Source organism: Ascaphus truei, chromosome 16 (assembly GCF_040206685.1).
Source record: "Ascaphus truei isolate aAscTru1 chromosome 16, aAscTru1.hap1, whole genome shotgun sequence".
NCBI lineage: Eukaryota > Metazoa > Chordata > Amphibia > Anura > Ascaphidae > Ascaphus > Ascaphus truei.
This window is the reverse complement of record NC_134498.1, coordinates 43,864,553-43,875,912: the sequence shown is the minus strand read 5'-3', so window position 1 is coordinate 43,875,912 and position 11,360 is coordinate 43,864,553. Positions and strand designations below refer to the sequence as shown.

General features: G+C 42.9%; 1 protein-coding gene across 5 annotated transcripts; it reads right to left on the bottom strand.

Moving 5' to 3' along the window:
• Nucleotides 1-1,249: 1,249 nt before the first annotated feature.
• Nucleotides 1,250-10,791, bottom strand: ZBTB33 (zinc finger and BTB domain containing 33). 5 transcript variants are annotated; one of them, XM_075573383.1, is made up of 3 exons: nt 10,580-10,711; nt 7,268-7,318; nt 1,250-6,726 (listed from the first exon to the last, which is right to left on the bottom strand). In XM_075573383.1, the coding sequence occupies exon 3, from the start codon at nt 6,722-6,724 to the stop codon at nt 4,706-4,708; it is 2,019 nt and encodes a 672-aa protein (XP_075429498.1). In that variant the 5' UTR covers nt 6,725-6,726; nt 7,268-7,318; nt 10,580-10,711; the 3' UTR covers nt 1,250-4,705. The 5 variants fall into 5 exon arrangements, with proteins under 5 accessions (XP_075429498.1, XP_075429499.1, XP_075429500.1 ...); XM_075573384.1 differs by lacking the exon at nt 10,580-10,711 and adding an exon at nt 10,310-10,524; XM_075573385.1 differs by lacking the exons at nt 7,268-7,318; nt 10,580-10,711 and adding an exon at nt 10,721-10,791.
• Between the last annotated feature and the right edge of the window lie 569 nt (nt 10,792-11,360).

Below are 11,360 nucleotides of genomic sequence, written 5' to 3'. Positions count from 1 at the left end.
GCGTACACACTGTTGGCGCTATATAAATACAATTATACAAACATGCTGTGATTAAGTCATTCCTCATCACTGGGAAGATGTTATTTTACGATTTATCACAGGAAAGCGCTTCATAGCATATTCAATCTAGTTGTGAACAAGTAAAGGAGCACAGACTGAATTTAGATCACCTTTTAACCTCAACAATTACCTTAAAAAGAAGGTGCAATCTTACATAGCCACACACAAAACACAAATATTTTTACTAAACAGTCTAACTGGCTTCCTTTAACAAATCTACCCCTTGCTATAGCAAAGGTTTAGCCGCTTTCATTTTTGTATTTTCTTTACTTTTATTGTATTTTATTATTGAGAGTTAATTTCTTAAGGGCCACTTAATGGGGGTGTTTGTCAATCAAGTGTTTTCTTTACTCTTCTGCCACCCTGTCCTTATCAGAGCCAATAAAAGATAAGGGAGGTGGCTGTATAAGAGCTTGCTGATCACACAAAAGGGGAAATCAAACCCCTCCCTAGTCTAATTTGAAACAATTATTTTAAAATACGTGTCAGATTTGGGTAAGAAAAATAAAGTATCAATTACCCAAACGAGACCCCTTAAACATGTCACTGGAATAGGTTACGTTGCGTCTTAGGCTGCGGCCCTGCTGTCGCTGAGCGCACGGTGCTTGCCGCTTTTAATTACATAAATGTATATCTGTATGGCCGCGCTCGTGCGCGGGCACGCATGCTCACTCAAGCTTGGCGCTTGAGTTAAAAAAAAAAAAAAGAAGTGTAACATTGAAGCGTGCTCAATTTGCCCGCAACGACCCACGCTTGCGGAAAAGCCAGGACACCCGGCGCTCATGCTTGGAGAGCTGGTGACGTCACCACTCAAGCCTGAGCGCGGTCGCAGCCTTAAAACGGGCAATCCTTCCTACGACCAATTACATTAAAACCAAAAAACTACTTGCATCATTTGCAGCTTTGCTGGGTTCCAGCAGTACTGAGACCGCTCAGCTCTGGCCTGATTTTGTTTTGTTTTTGCACAAGGCCCATCTTTCATTTTGGTCTTTGATGCCAGTCGAAGGCCAGAAAATACTTTTAGGCCAGTGGTGAAATCTCAGGGTGTGTCCAGTGCAGCTGCATTTGTTGTATTTGTAGAGTATTAATAGACTGCTTGTAAAACATGTTGCCACACACACATACAAAAATAAGTGTACACACTGGCACACAGATTTACACTTTTTAAAGGAAACCATTCTACACGGTCCAGATTTAAAAACTTTTATTGGTTTGCCATAGAAAGCTCTAAACTCTAAAGGCTCAAGTATTAGTTAGTGAAAAGTAGCACAGAACTTATTAAAAAAAAAAAAATAAGGTGTTAAGGAAAAGGCTGTACAAGTATATACACATTACATTATTGGTACAAATGAACCATCGCACGTAAGACAATTTAATGCTGTAAAACCTCCCTTTCCTCTTTAAACATGTATAGCCGACATCTTCATTTTCTCCTACATTTGAAGATAGCAAAATGACAAAATAATGAGCCAGGCACGCATTTTGATACCATTTTATTTCTCTTAAATGAATCACGCTGGAATGCTATGTTGAGAAGTTTTTAGGCCAGGAGTGGCCAAACTCCAGTCCTCAAGGGCCACCAACAGGCCAGGTTTTCAGGATATCCCAGCTTCAGCACCGGCGGCTCAATCAGAGACTCAGTCAGAAACTGAGCCTCTGAGCCACCTGTGCTGAAGCAGGGCTATCCTGAAAACCTGACCTGTTGGTGGCCCTTGAGGACTGGAGTTGGCCACTCCTGTTTTAGGCTCTGAATAGTGGGAGAGATAGTGCTTTCTATCATGCTCCCAAGTGAACTCTTCTCCAACATTTCAAATATATTCATATTCAGCACCTGCTACAGGATTTAAAAAAAAAAAAAAACAATCGTGCAATTAACGGAGTTACAGCTGCATGTCATTTACTCCCGACTGAGCATAAATATATTTCAGCAGTGTATAGTAGTAGTATTTAAAAGTTGTAAATAATTAACATTCAATAAGTGCAACAGCCCCAAAATGTAATTTCTTGTTAAGTCTTATGTGAACCACTTTTGTGGCTGCAGATGTAGATTTGTCTATGGGTTAAAAGCCTGTAAAAGTATCTTCAGTCATTATTGCTAAAGGTAACTGGTTGTGTGTTAATGCAGGGGTGGCCAACTTCAGTTTGCAAGGGCCACCAACAGGTCAGGGTTTTAGGATATGCCTGCTTCAGCACAGGTGGCTCAGCATCTGATTGAGCCACCTGTGCTGAATTAGGGATATCATGAAAACCTGACCTGTTGGTGGCCCTTGAGAACTGAAGTTTGCCACCCCTGCATTAATCCCTTTTGTGCTAACAAGACCCACTGTGTATTGCAGCATTGAAGGTGTTACACTTACTTCCCCTATTTTGATTCAACCAATCTCTCGGTGGGAAAATGACGCATGTAATCACGGAGAAGAGTAACAAACGCACACTCACAAATACACCATTATATCACGATTCAAAGGCGTTGTCATGACAGATCTTTTTAGGGATGAGTCTCATCACTGCCGCGACAGTCCTTAATAAATGGCTTTCGTACGGATATTAACAACTTATGTCTCCAACAACATCCTTCAGACTAAATTGACTGTGCTCCATAGTACATGCCAAATTCATGTCAGAAACATGTATTATAGTGCCTAGCACATGTATACGAGTGTGCAAAGCAGTGGTATCAAAGTGATTGTAGCCTCTCCCAGCTATGTCTTTTACTCCTAGTAACAATGAGTACTAAAAGCTTCATTTTCTTTCCCCCCAACTAATTTGCTGCTGGATTTGATGTGCCACTGATTCAGGCTCCTTTTCTCACTGTTAAAATCATGTACAGGTAGTCCTCGCTATCCAACATTTCACTTTACAACGAATGGCATATCCAACGCTTTACAATGCAACCCTATGGGCCGTTTTTTGACGCCGGAATACGTTATCCAACGCTCACCGCCACTGATTAACATGGGACTCACTTTACAACGGTTTCACTATCCAACGCTACTTCCAGAACAGGTTCCGTTGGATAACGGAGGACTGCCTGTATTCAGGAAAACCTTCCCTGTCGATTTTTCAATTTCCCCTCCGCCTACACAATTCCCACCACTTTCATGATTCGTTACCATGTCAATAAGTGACTTCTGTAAAAAGAAAAGGCGCAATGACAGATAAAGCAACTATTCTGTACTTTAGCTTATGTGGATTGATATGGATAGGTGTGCTTTACCTTATTCCAATGAACAGTATCTTGATTTGAAGGGTAGTTACACAACATAGAAAGAGCAGATGTAGTTTTAAAACAAATGTAGCTATTCTCTTAAAGTAGGTATCAAAAATTGATTCGTTTATCTACGATACTATACTACGCACAACAACCCCTTTTAGACTATTACCATGTTCTCTTTCAGACCATTAACATAAATGAGAGTCATTGAAAAAGGAATGCTAGACTACTTGACTGATTCGAAAACGACTAAATTTAGCAAGTTTGGGAAATCTAGTTTCTACAAGTGCACAGGGGAAAGATGCAATACTTACTTATATCTATAAGACTAAATATGAGTGATACCGGGGCCCCAACCCAACACACTGGAACCTACACAAATCTAATTAAAAAATAAGAATAATCTATGTTTTAAAAAGATCGAGGCCCCTCCTTTCCAGGGGGGGAGGAGTGAAAGGGTCTTAAGTAATACTTATTCATTCCATCATTTTCCTTTCAGTAGTACCAAGAGAGATCCCTTTAAAGGACTATTTGTATTTTTTCTTAGATGCCCTGAATTTAAAGGCGTCTTGCGACATTCCCCCTTAACACATTTATTGGATCACAAGATCCATCTTCGTTTATCAAGTCACAGAACAAAAAACCTAGACGTTTAGAGGGTCGTTTATCAAAACATCTCATAGCTGCAAAACTAGGGAAAAGCTCGGAGCATAAACATTGCACCATATTTCAAAGCAAGAAACCCCATTTCACCCGAGATTCTGTGAGCATTTTTGTGCTCTGGTTTTGCAGCCGGGGGAACTTCATACAGAACACCTCCCTTGGTTGTCAAAACGTCAATTTCTTTCAGACAACCAACAACCATTATTATTTAGAGACTGGAAGACTACATATTTTGGACCCTTGCAGTGTTATAAACTTTCCAGTTTGTCTTTGTCGTACTTTTAGCGGTACATACAACCTGCATATTTCTCAAGAAATCTCATTACCAAGAGACAGATCTCGACACGTAACAACTTATAACCAGAGGTAAAGTGCAAGCATACAGTAATGTTGACATTAAGAGCAAGTGTCTCCAATGGATACAGGAAAGACCCTATTGTCATAAGAAAAAACAGGGGGATGCGCATTCGTTTGTAAAAGGCTTGTGTTTCCATTTCTATTATTACAATGGTTGTAAGAGGGTGGGAAAAAAAACTATTTAAAGGTTCCTTGAAAATCCTGCTCTGTTCGATGTTCAAGTAAATGCCGATAAGATGGCCCCCTCAAACTGGTTGCAGCTACAGATGATGCAACTAAAGACTACCCATTCATTACTTATTAGGATACATTAACGGTTTACCTAAAAAATAAAATAAAAATGCTGGCAGTTCACCTGAAACAGTCATCTATATTCCTATTAGTTTTATTCAGTTTTAGCTTTCAAGTCATTTAGTAAGATTCTGGTATTACAAACTCAAATTCAGTGCTGCCATCGGATGCATTCTGTTTAAACATGTTCTGACTGCTCTGCTGAATAAAGATATCATCCCAGTTCATCTGCTTTGGTAAAGAATTAGAGTCGTGATCTTCAGATGCTGGTTCGGATTTATCAGGGTCGATATCGTACACGATTCCACCTTCGTTGATGACAGGGCCATTGTTTGAAGGGTCGGTTATATACGCATACTGTCTGATCTGCAATGTCTTACACGGATTCAGTCGGTAAAGCTTTGAATCTCCAGAAGGGTCTAGACTGTGAACTGATCGAATGTGCGAGGACATAACCTGATAGTTAATAAAAGAACTGCCGCAGGTCAAGCACTGATATCTTCTCTCGCCCGTATGGTGAATTTCGTGCTTTGTACGATATTCTGCAAGGGGGAAAACTCGCTCGCAGTAACGACAAGGGTACTTTTTTTCCCAGGAATGAACATTAAAATGTCTCCGTAAACTGGTCAGACATACGTAGGATCTTTTGCACACAATACAAATGTAATAGACTCGGCCATCAACTATCAGCTCATAATGGTCATCGTGTTTAAGTTTCATGCGTTTTCGGTTTGGGTCATCATCATCATCCAGTTTGGCCTCTCCTTCATCCGGATCATCTTTGATGGGAATTACTATGTCATACGTATCCTCACCTATATTGGCATAAACCTTGCAGCCGGTTGACAGCCCTTCGATTTCAGAGGCTGTATCTAAAGTTATGATTTTCTTACCATCCATTATGCGCTGTGGCTCAGAGTCTGCATTCGAGTCCCTGTTGCTTCCAGAGACCACGTCCGAAATCTTAATTTTGAATTCACCAGGTTTGGAAGAAGATTTTTGACTGAAGGTTACAACTTGCTTCTTTTGCACTCCGGACCCATCAAAGGAAAAGGTTTTGTGTGTGACAGAATGCTGACCCAAAGGGCCAATAGAAGAATTGGGTCCGGAAATGCAATGGCCATCGATAATTATTTCTGTTTTGGGCATAATGCCGCTTTGCTGCGGTTTCGGTACAATTAAATTAATCGTGGGTGTCGGGTGCTTTTGAAGCGAGGAAGTAACATTAGAAGAGGAAATGAGAGAAAGCGGGCTTTGAACAGCAGTAATGGGTGGCACTTGCTTCGGAGCAGAAGAACCGAGAGACCCATTGGTAGGTTGAGTTTGAATTGGACTTGAAAATCTATTTGCTGATACAGTGAGCGGAGATGATGCTGTATTTATGTTTTGGATAAACGGAGCTTGACCAGGTGATGCAACGGTGTTAGCGTCAAGTATTTCGTTATTACCAGGAGACCCTTGGAGCTGTGCAGCTTCCTTTCTATCGGTGGGCGGTGGTTTGGATGACAAAATCTCTGAGCAGAAAATAACGTCATCGTCTGAATCATCATCACCATCCTTTGAATCGACCACACTCTGGGATTCAGTAAACTCTTCACCGGATAAAGAAAAGGCTTCTGTAATTATTGGCATCTCAGTTTCCTCATCTTTGTTTAATGCATTACTTGAGGAATTGCTGGCTGCATTTTTCAGTAATTTACGAGCTTTTTGATCCGAGTTAGTAGACTGGCCATCCGTATTGCCATCTTTAACTCCACTTGAAATACTCTTCACCTGAGACAGAGGAATCCCGAGATCTGCTATAAAAGGAACTCCTAGTAATTTTCCTGACTTAATTAGCTCTTCCAGCATGTCGCACTTCACACGAACAATTTTCGCGCTGTATATATAGTTGAGTATTTCTGCAAAGATTTCGGCTCTGACAAAATTCAGTTCGACTACCTGCCCAGCGACAGAAAAGAGTTGGTGGAAATAAGTGCTACAAGCCGAAAGAATATTTCTGTGGGCTCTAAATTTCCGGTCCTCGACAATGACTGTCACATCGCAGAACAGTCCCTGCAAACGTTGGTCATTTAAAGTGTGTAGCAGACTGTCAGCGTACTGGGTATCCGTTGCGGTAATCAGTTTTTTCCCCTCCATGCCTGCAACAAAAATGTAAACTGTTTCAGTGCACAAATAAAAGTCAAATCGGTTTCCAGTGATCTCAACCTTTCACACAGATCGATAACCATGCACTACTCAATCGCACACCCAGTGACATTGACAAAAAAACATTAGTTTCAGGCATCCAATAATGCCAAGTAAAAGAAAGCAGGATATCTGCCCACATACCCAAAATTGTGATGCTGTAACCTACAATGGAAGAAATATCCAACGAACCAGTTTGTACATAATAGGGTGAATACTAATATGTCCAAAAATGTACTAATGCAAGGGTCAAGACCCCCCAACATGTCATGTTTTCAGGATATCCCTGCTTCAGCACAGGAGTGCCATTTGCGCTGAAGCAGGGATATCCTTAAAATCTGGCCTGTCGAGGAGGTCTTGAATACCCCTGTGGTAATATATAGTTTTTCATCAAGAAAAGCATATTACACACAGACACACACAGACACACACGGTTTAAACACAAATACAATGTTATGTAGTGCACCATATAATTCTGCAGATACAATAACTCACCCAAGAGTGTAGAAGGAGTTGCCCGAAATCAGAAACTGAAACAAGCCTTTCCTAATTCAAAAGGAAAGTGCAGTTACACTAGGCAGGTACTTCTCCCCAACAGAAAAATATTATATATAAAACTTAAGACATTTTAAATAAATTTAAAAAAAAGTTTCCTGATGGATTCAAATGTATAAAGGGAACTTATGAAGTTTTAAACTTAAAGTTGATTCCAGAGCTAGCAAGTCATGAAACAACAAAGCTGGGCGTGAGGCATAGGATTAATGATGACAATTATAATTACTCTGCCTTATATTCATTAAACATCAATAACACATATACTAAAAGCTTTCTAAGCTTAACCCTTTCAGTGCCTCAGGACATAGCAACTACGTTATGGGTTCGGCCACCATGGATGCCGCATGATATAGTAGGAATGTGTCACACACAAAAAAAAAAAAAGGAGCTTGTTTTCTAAGGGGAGCTCGTGTCTTGCACCGACGCCATCTTAACTGATGGCGGACTCATCTTTTGTTCCATCATCAGTGACGGAGCCGTCATGTGATCGTGAGTGGCCCCTCCCGCACTCAAAGGGTTAAGGTGCAGCCTCCACCCCCCTGCCCCCCTTTTTCCCCTGGATGGGAAGCAGGGAGCCTTGGAACTAAACAATATTAAATTACAGCTCTGGAGATAACTGGTTTCCGAGATTCATACCGGGAAAGATACCACGCATATTTAAATCACCCTTGTTATGCCAGCCAATAGGAAGCAAGCGACTGATAATGATGCGGGCTTGTGTAACGTGGGAGGTCTGCACTACCTTTACAGCTATGTATCATAAGGGCCGTTCTATACAGCATGCTGTACGTGCCGCATGCTGTTTGTGTATATACTGTGTGAGTATACTGTGTGAGTATACTGTGTTTGTGTGTATATGTATTTGTATGTATGGGTGTGCGTAATTATTTATAAAAATAAACCATTAATAAAATTTTTATTTTTACCACAGTTGTGTAGACACACAAATACATACACACACACATATATACATACATACACATGCATACATACATACACACACATATACATACATTGAGCGCAGGCAGCGGCGCGAAAAAATGAATTTGTTCAACTTCGCCGCTGTCTGTCGGCTCCCCTCTCCCTGCCGTGCGCGGCCCTTCTATAGAAAGGCTGACTGACGTCAGCCAACTAAAAATCCGCGCGCACGGCGCAGCACACGCCAGGCACTATAGAACGTGCCTAAGAAACAGAGGGTCCCTAGTGCTGAAATCATTGCGGTTCAGCTCCTAGGACCCTCCGCTTTCCACCCATGGGAGGGCTCGAAATAAAATACCCGCACCTTTAAATTCTGCGGTTGCTGAAAGCAGAGCGTATTATGAATTCCCATCATATACATACTCGGTTAGCTGGCAATAACAGTTTAATTACCTGAAGGGCATATGACCATTTGCATTAAAGATTTAAAACCCCAGTCCTAATTTTTGCTTTTCGCTCTATTTTTTAGTGGCTGGTATCCTCAGCAACAAAGGGGTTCACACAGGTTCAGTACTTTGGCTTGAAATTACAGCAGTGCAACCACCACTTAATGGCAAGTTATTCCAAATAAACGCACCTTTAGGAAATACCTGCAGACCCGTGTGGCACTGGCAGTGCTTGTATGACAAAGTTAGACCAGGGGTAGCCAACTCAAGTCTGGTTTTAAGGAGGATATCCCTGTGCAGCACAGGTGGTTCAATCATAATTGAGCCACCTGTGCTGAAGCAGAGATAGCCTTAAAACCTGACCTGTTGGTGGTGGCCCTTGAAGACTGGGAGTTGCTCACCCCCAATTTAAAAAAAAATTTTTTTTTAATTGTCTGCAAGGGAGAAACGGGAAAACATTTTCTCATACGTTCTGAATGGAAAAAACTAATCGTGTAACCAGAATGATTTCCCAGCTCGTTGGCTCAGCACATTTACGGCACAAGACTGGGGAGGTCACTTTTGGCAGATCTTCTAGATATGTAAATCGGAAGATTAAGGGTCCAGAACATAAGATCACATCACTTAAATTGGAACCTCTTCCAGGCAGGGCCGCCTTTTTCTAACGTTTATGTCTGAAGCGCTTATTCCCATGTCTAGGATGTGACGTTCTTTTGTTGTGTCTTTTACTGCTGTGAAGCGCTGTGCACATGGATGGCGCTATACAATGATACACACACCTCACATTAAAACATGAGGAAGGATATATAGATACACAAATATATATATTTTTATGAGAGATGGATATATAAACATATACACACTGTACATTCCCATCCACAATTACCAAGGACGGGATATTCCATTGGCGCATGCTGCGATTTGCCAATACAAATAATTAGGATCAGTTTGGGCGCACGGGCAACGGTGTGCGGAAAAACACCATATGCTGACCCGGGGCAATTAAGATGTACCGAGATCCAGCCCACATCCCACACCAAACCTTTCAGCCACACTACACGAGGAGCGGAATTTCATTGTGTAACCTTCTCCTCGCCACATGCCTCGCTCCTCACCTCCCCCAACAGCCTCAGGATCCAACATTGCAGAGGTCTCTCCTGCAATCAGATGCTGGGCACAGCCACACTGGGCACAGCCACACCGTGGGCCTTTCCAGATCCCTTCATACAGGCAGCCATTTTTGGCACCCACTGTGATTGCTACTTCATCCTCCTCCTCTCTCCACCCCATGTGCCATAATGGATGGATCTCATCTAATACACACCACTGTTGCTAGGAGGATAAGATGTAATAATAATAATAATAATAATAAACCCATGGAGGTGCCCAGAATTCATGGCATCCTTAATTAACCCCATCACCGCCATTGGGATTGATTAACCCCTTTCTGACAAGGAGGTTTCATTATGAAAATGATTACAGATTAAATTAACCCCATCACTACCAAGTGACTATTTACCAGTGAGTCACGTGATGACCTGAATTAAAAATAAAATTTAAAAAAAAAAAAGCCACAATTAACAAACATCCCCTTAATTAGAGAGGCCCCACATCTCACCCACGGTGCCCTCGCCAGCTCCCACAGGCCTACAACCAACACTCAGGCCTGGCCATTCCCTCCCAGCAAGTGCCTCAGGGTGGGCGCTATAGCGACGGCCACAAAGGGAGCCAGGCTTCCTGGTGGCGCCGACGCGTACAAGGCCTTGTTCCTTTATGTCCGCCTGATGTGGCCCCTTTTTACCCGACGGCTGAGAGGGGGAAAGCGCGGTGAGGTGAGGCCCCTCCCCCCTCCTGAGGCCTACAAGGCGGGCGGGGCGTCGGTGTTTACCTGGTACTCCCCGGGATATTACCCTCCCCCGGTTCCCGCGGACAACGAGCCTCGAACAGAAGCCGACACCTCTCGCAGCAACCGAGCGCCCGCCGCAGCTACCGGCAACCGACCAGCAGAGGGCGCGCCGCGGCCCCTCACCTCGGGAGCGCTGAGGGAAGCTTCGGCAATTTTCGTCAAAGGGGGGTGGAGAGAGGGAAATCTCGCGAGGCTTTGGGTCCCCCCCTCTCTGGTAATCTGGTCTCGTCACAATGCTGTTGCCAATTTTTTTTTTTTAAATAGATCAACTTTATTTGAAACCTATTACCTGAACAAAACATACAAGTGGGAAGGTGTCCACCTCTATGAAGCAATGGTGAACCCAAACCCTCTCCAATAGCGCGTCAGAGATCAGATGCATTGTAAGGAACCCCAACCCTCTCTAATGGTGCGTCTGAGATCAGATGCATTGTAAGGAACCCCAAAACTCTCTAATGGTGCGTCTGAGATCAGATGCATTGTAAGGAACCCCAACCCTCTCTAATAGCGTGTGTATCCATGCAATCTGTGGCTACTAGTTTGCTTCCCTCCTGGCAGTAAGTTGTGGTACAAGCAGGCCTTGCCAGTAGTTGATATGAGGTTTCCCCCCCTCTGAGGAGCTGCACTTGAGTGACAGCGGGAGGCGGTGACATCAGGCCTGGGCATGACAATCATAAGACAGACCTGGTGCCCTCCTGGCAGTAATTAAGGGCAGTACCACCCCAAATTTGTAAGTTGTACCTTCCCTCACTGAGGAAGGCAG

Coding starts and splice junctions, on each gene's coding strand:
- ZBTB33 (XM_075573385.1), bottom strand. CDS start 6,724: ATGGAGGGGAAAAAACTGATTACCGCAACGGATACCCAGTACGCTGAC.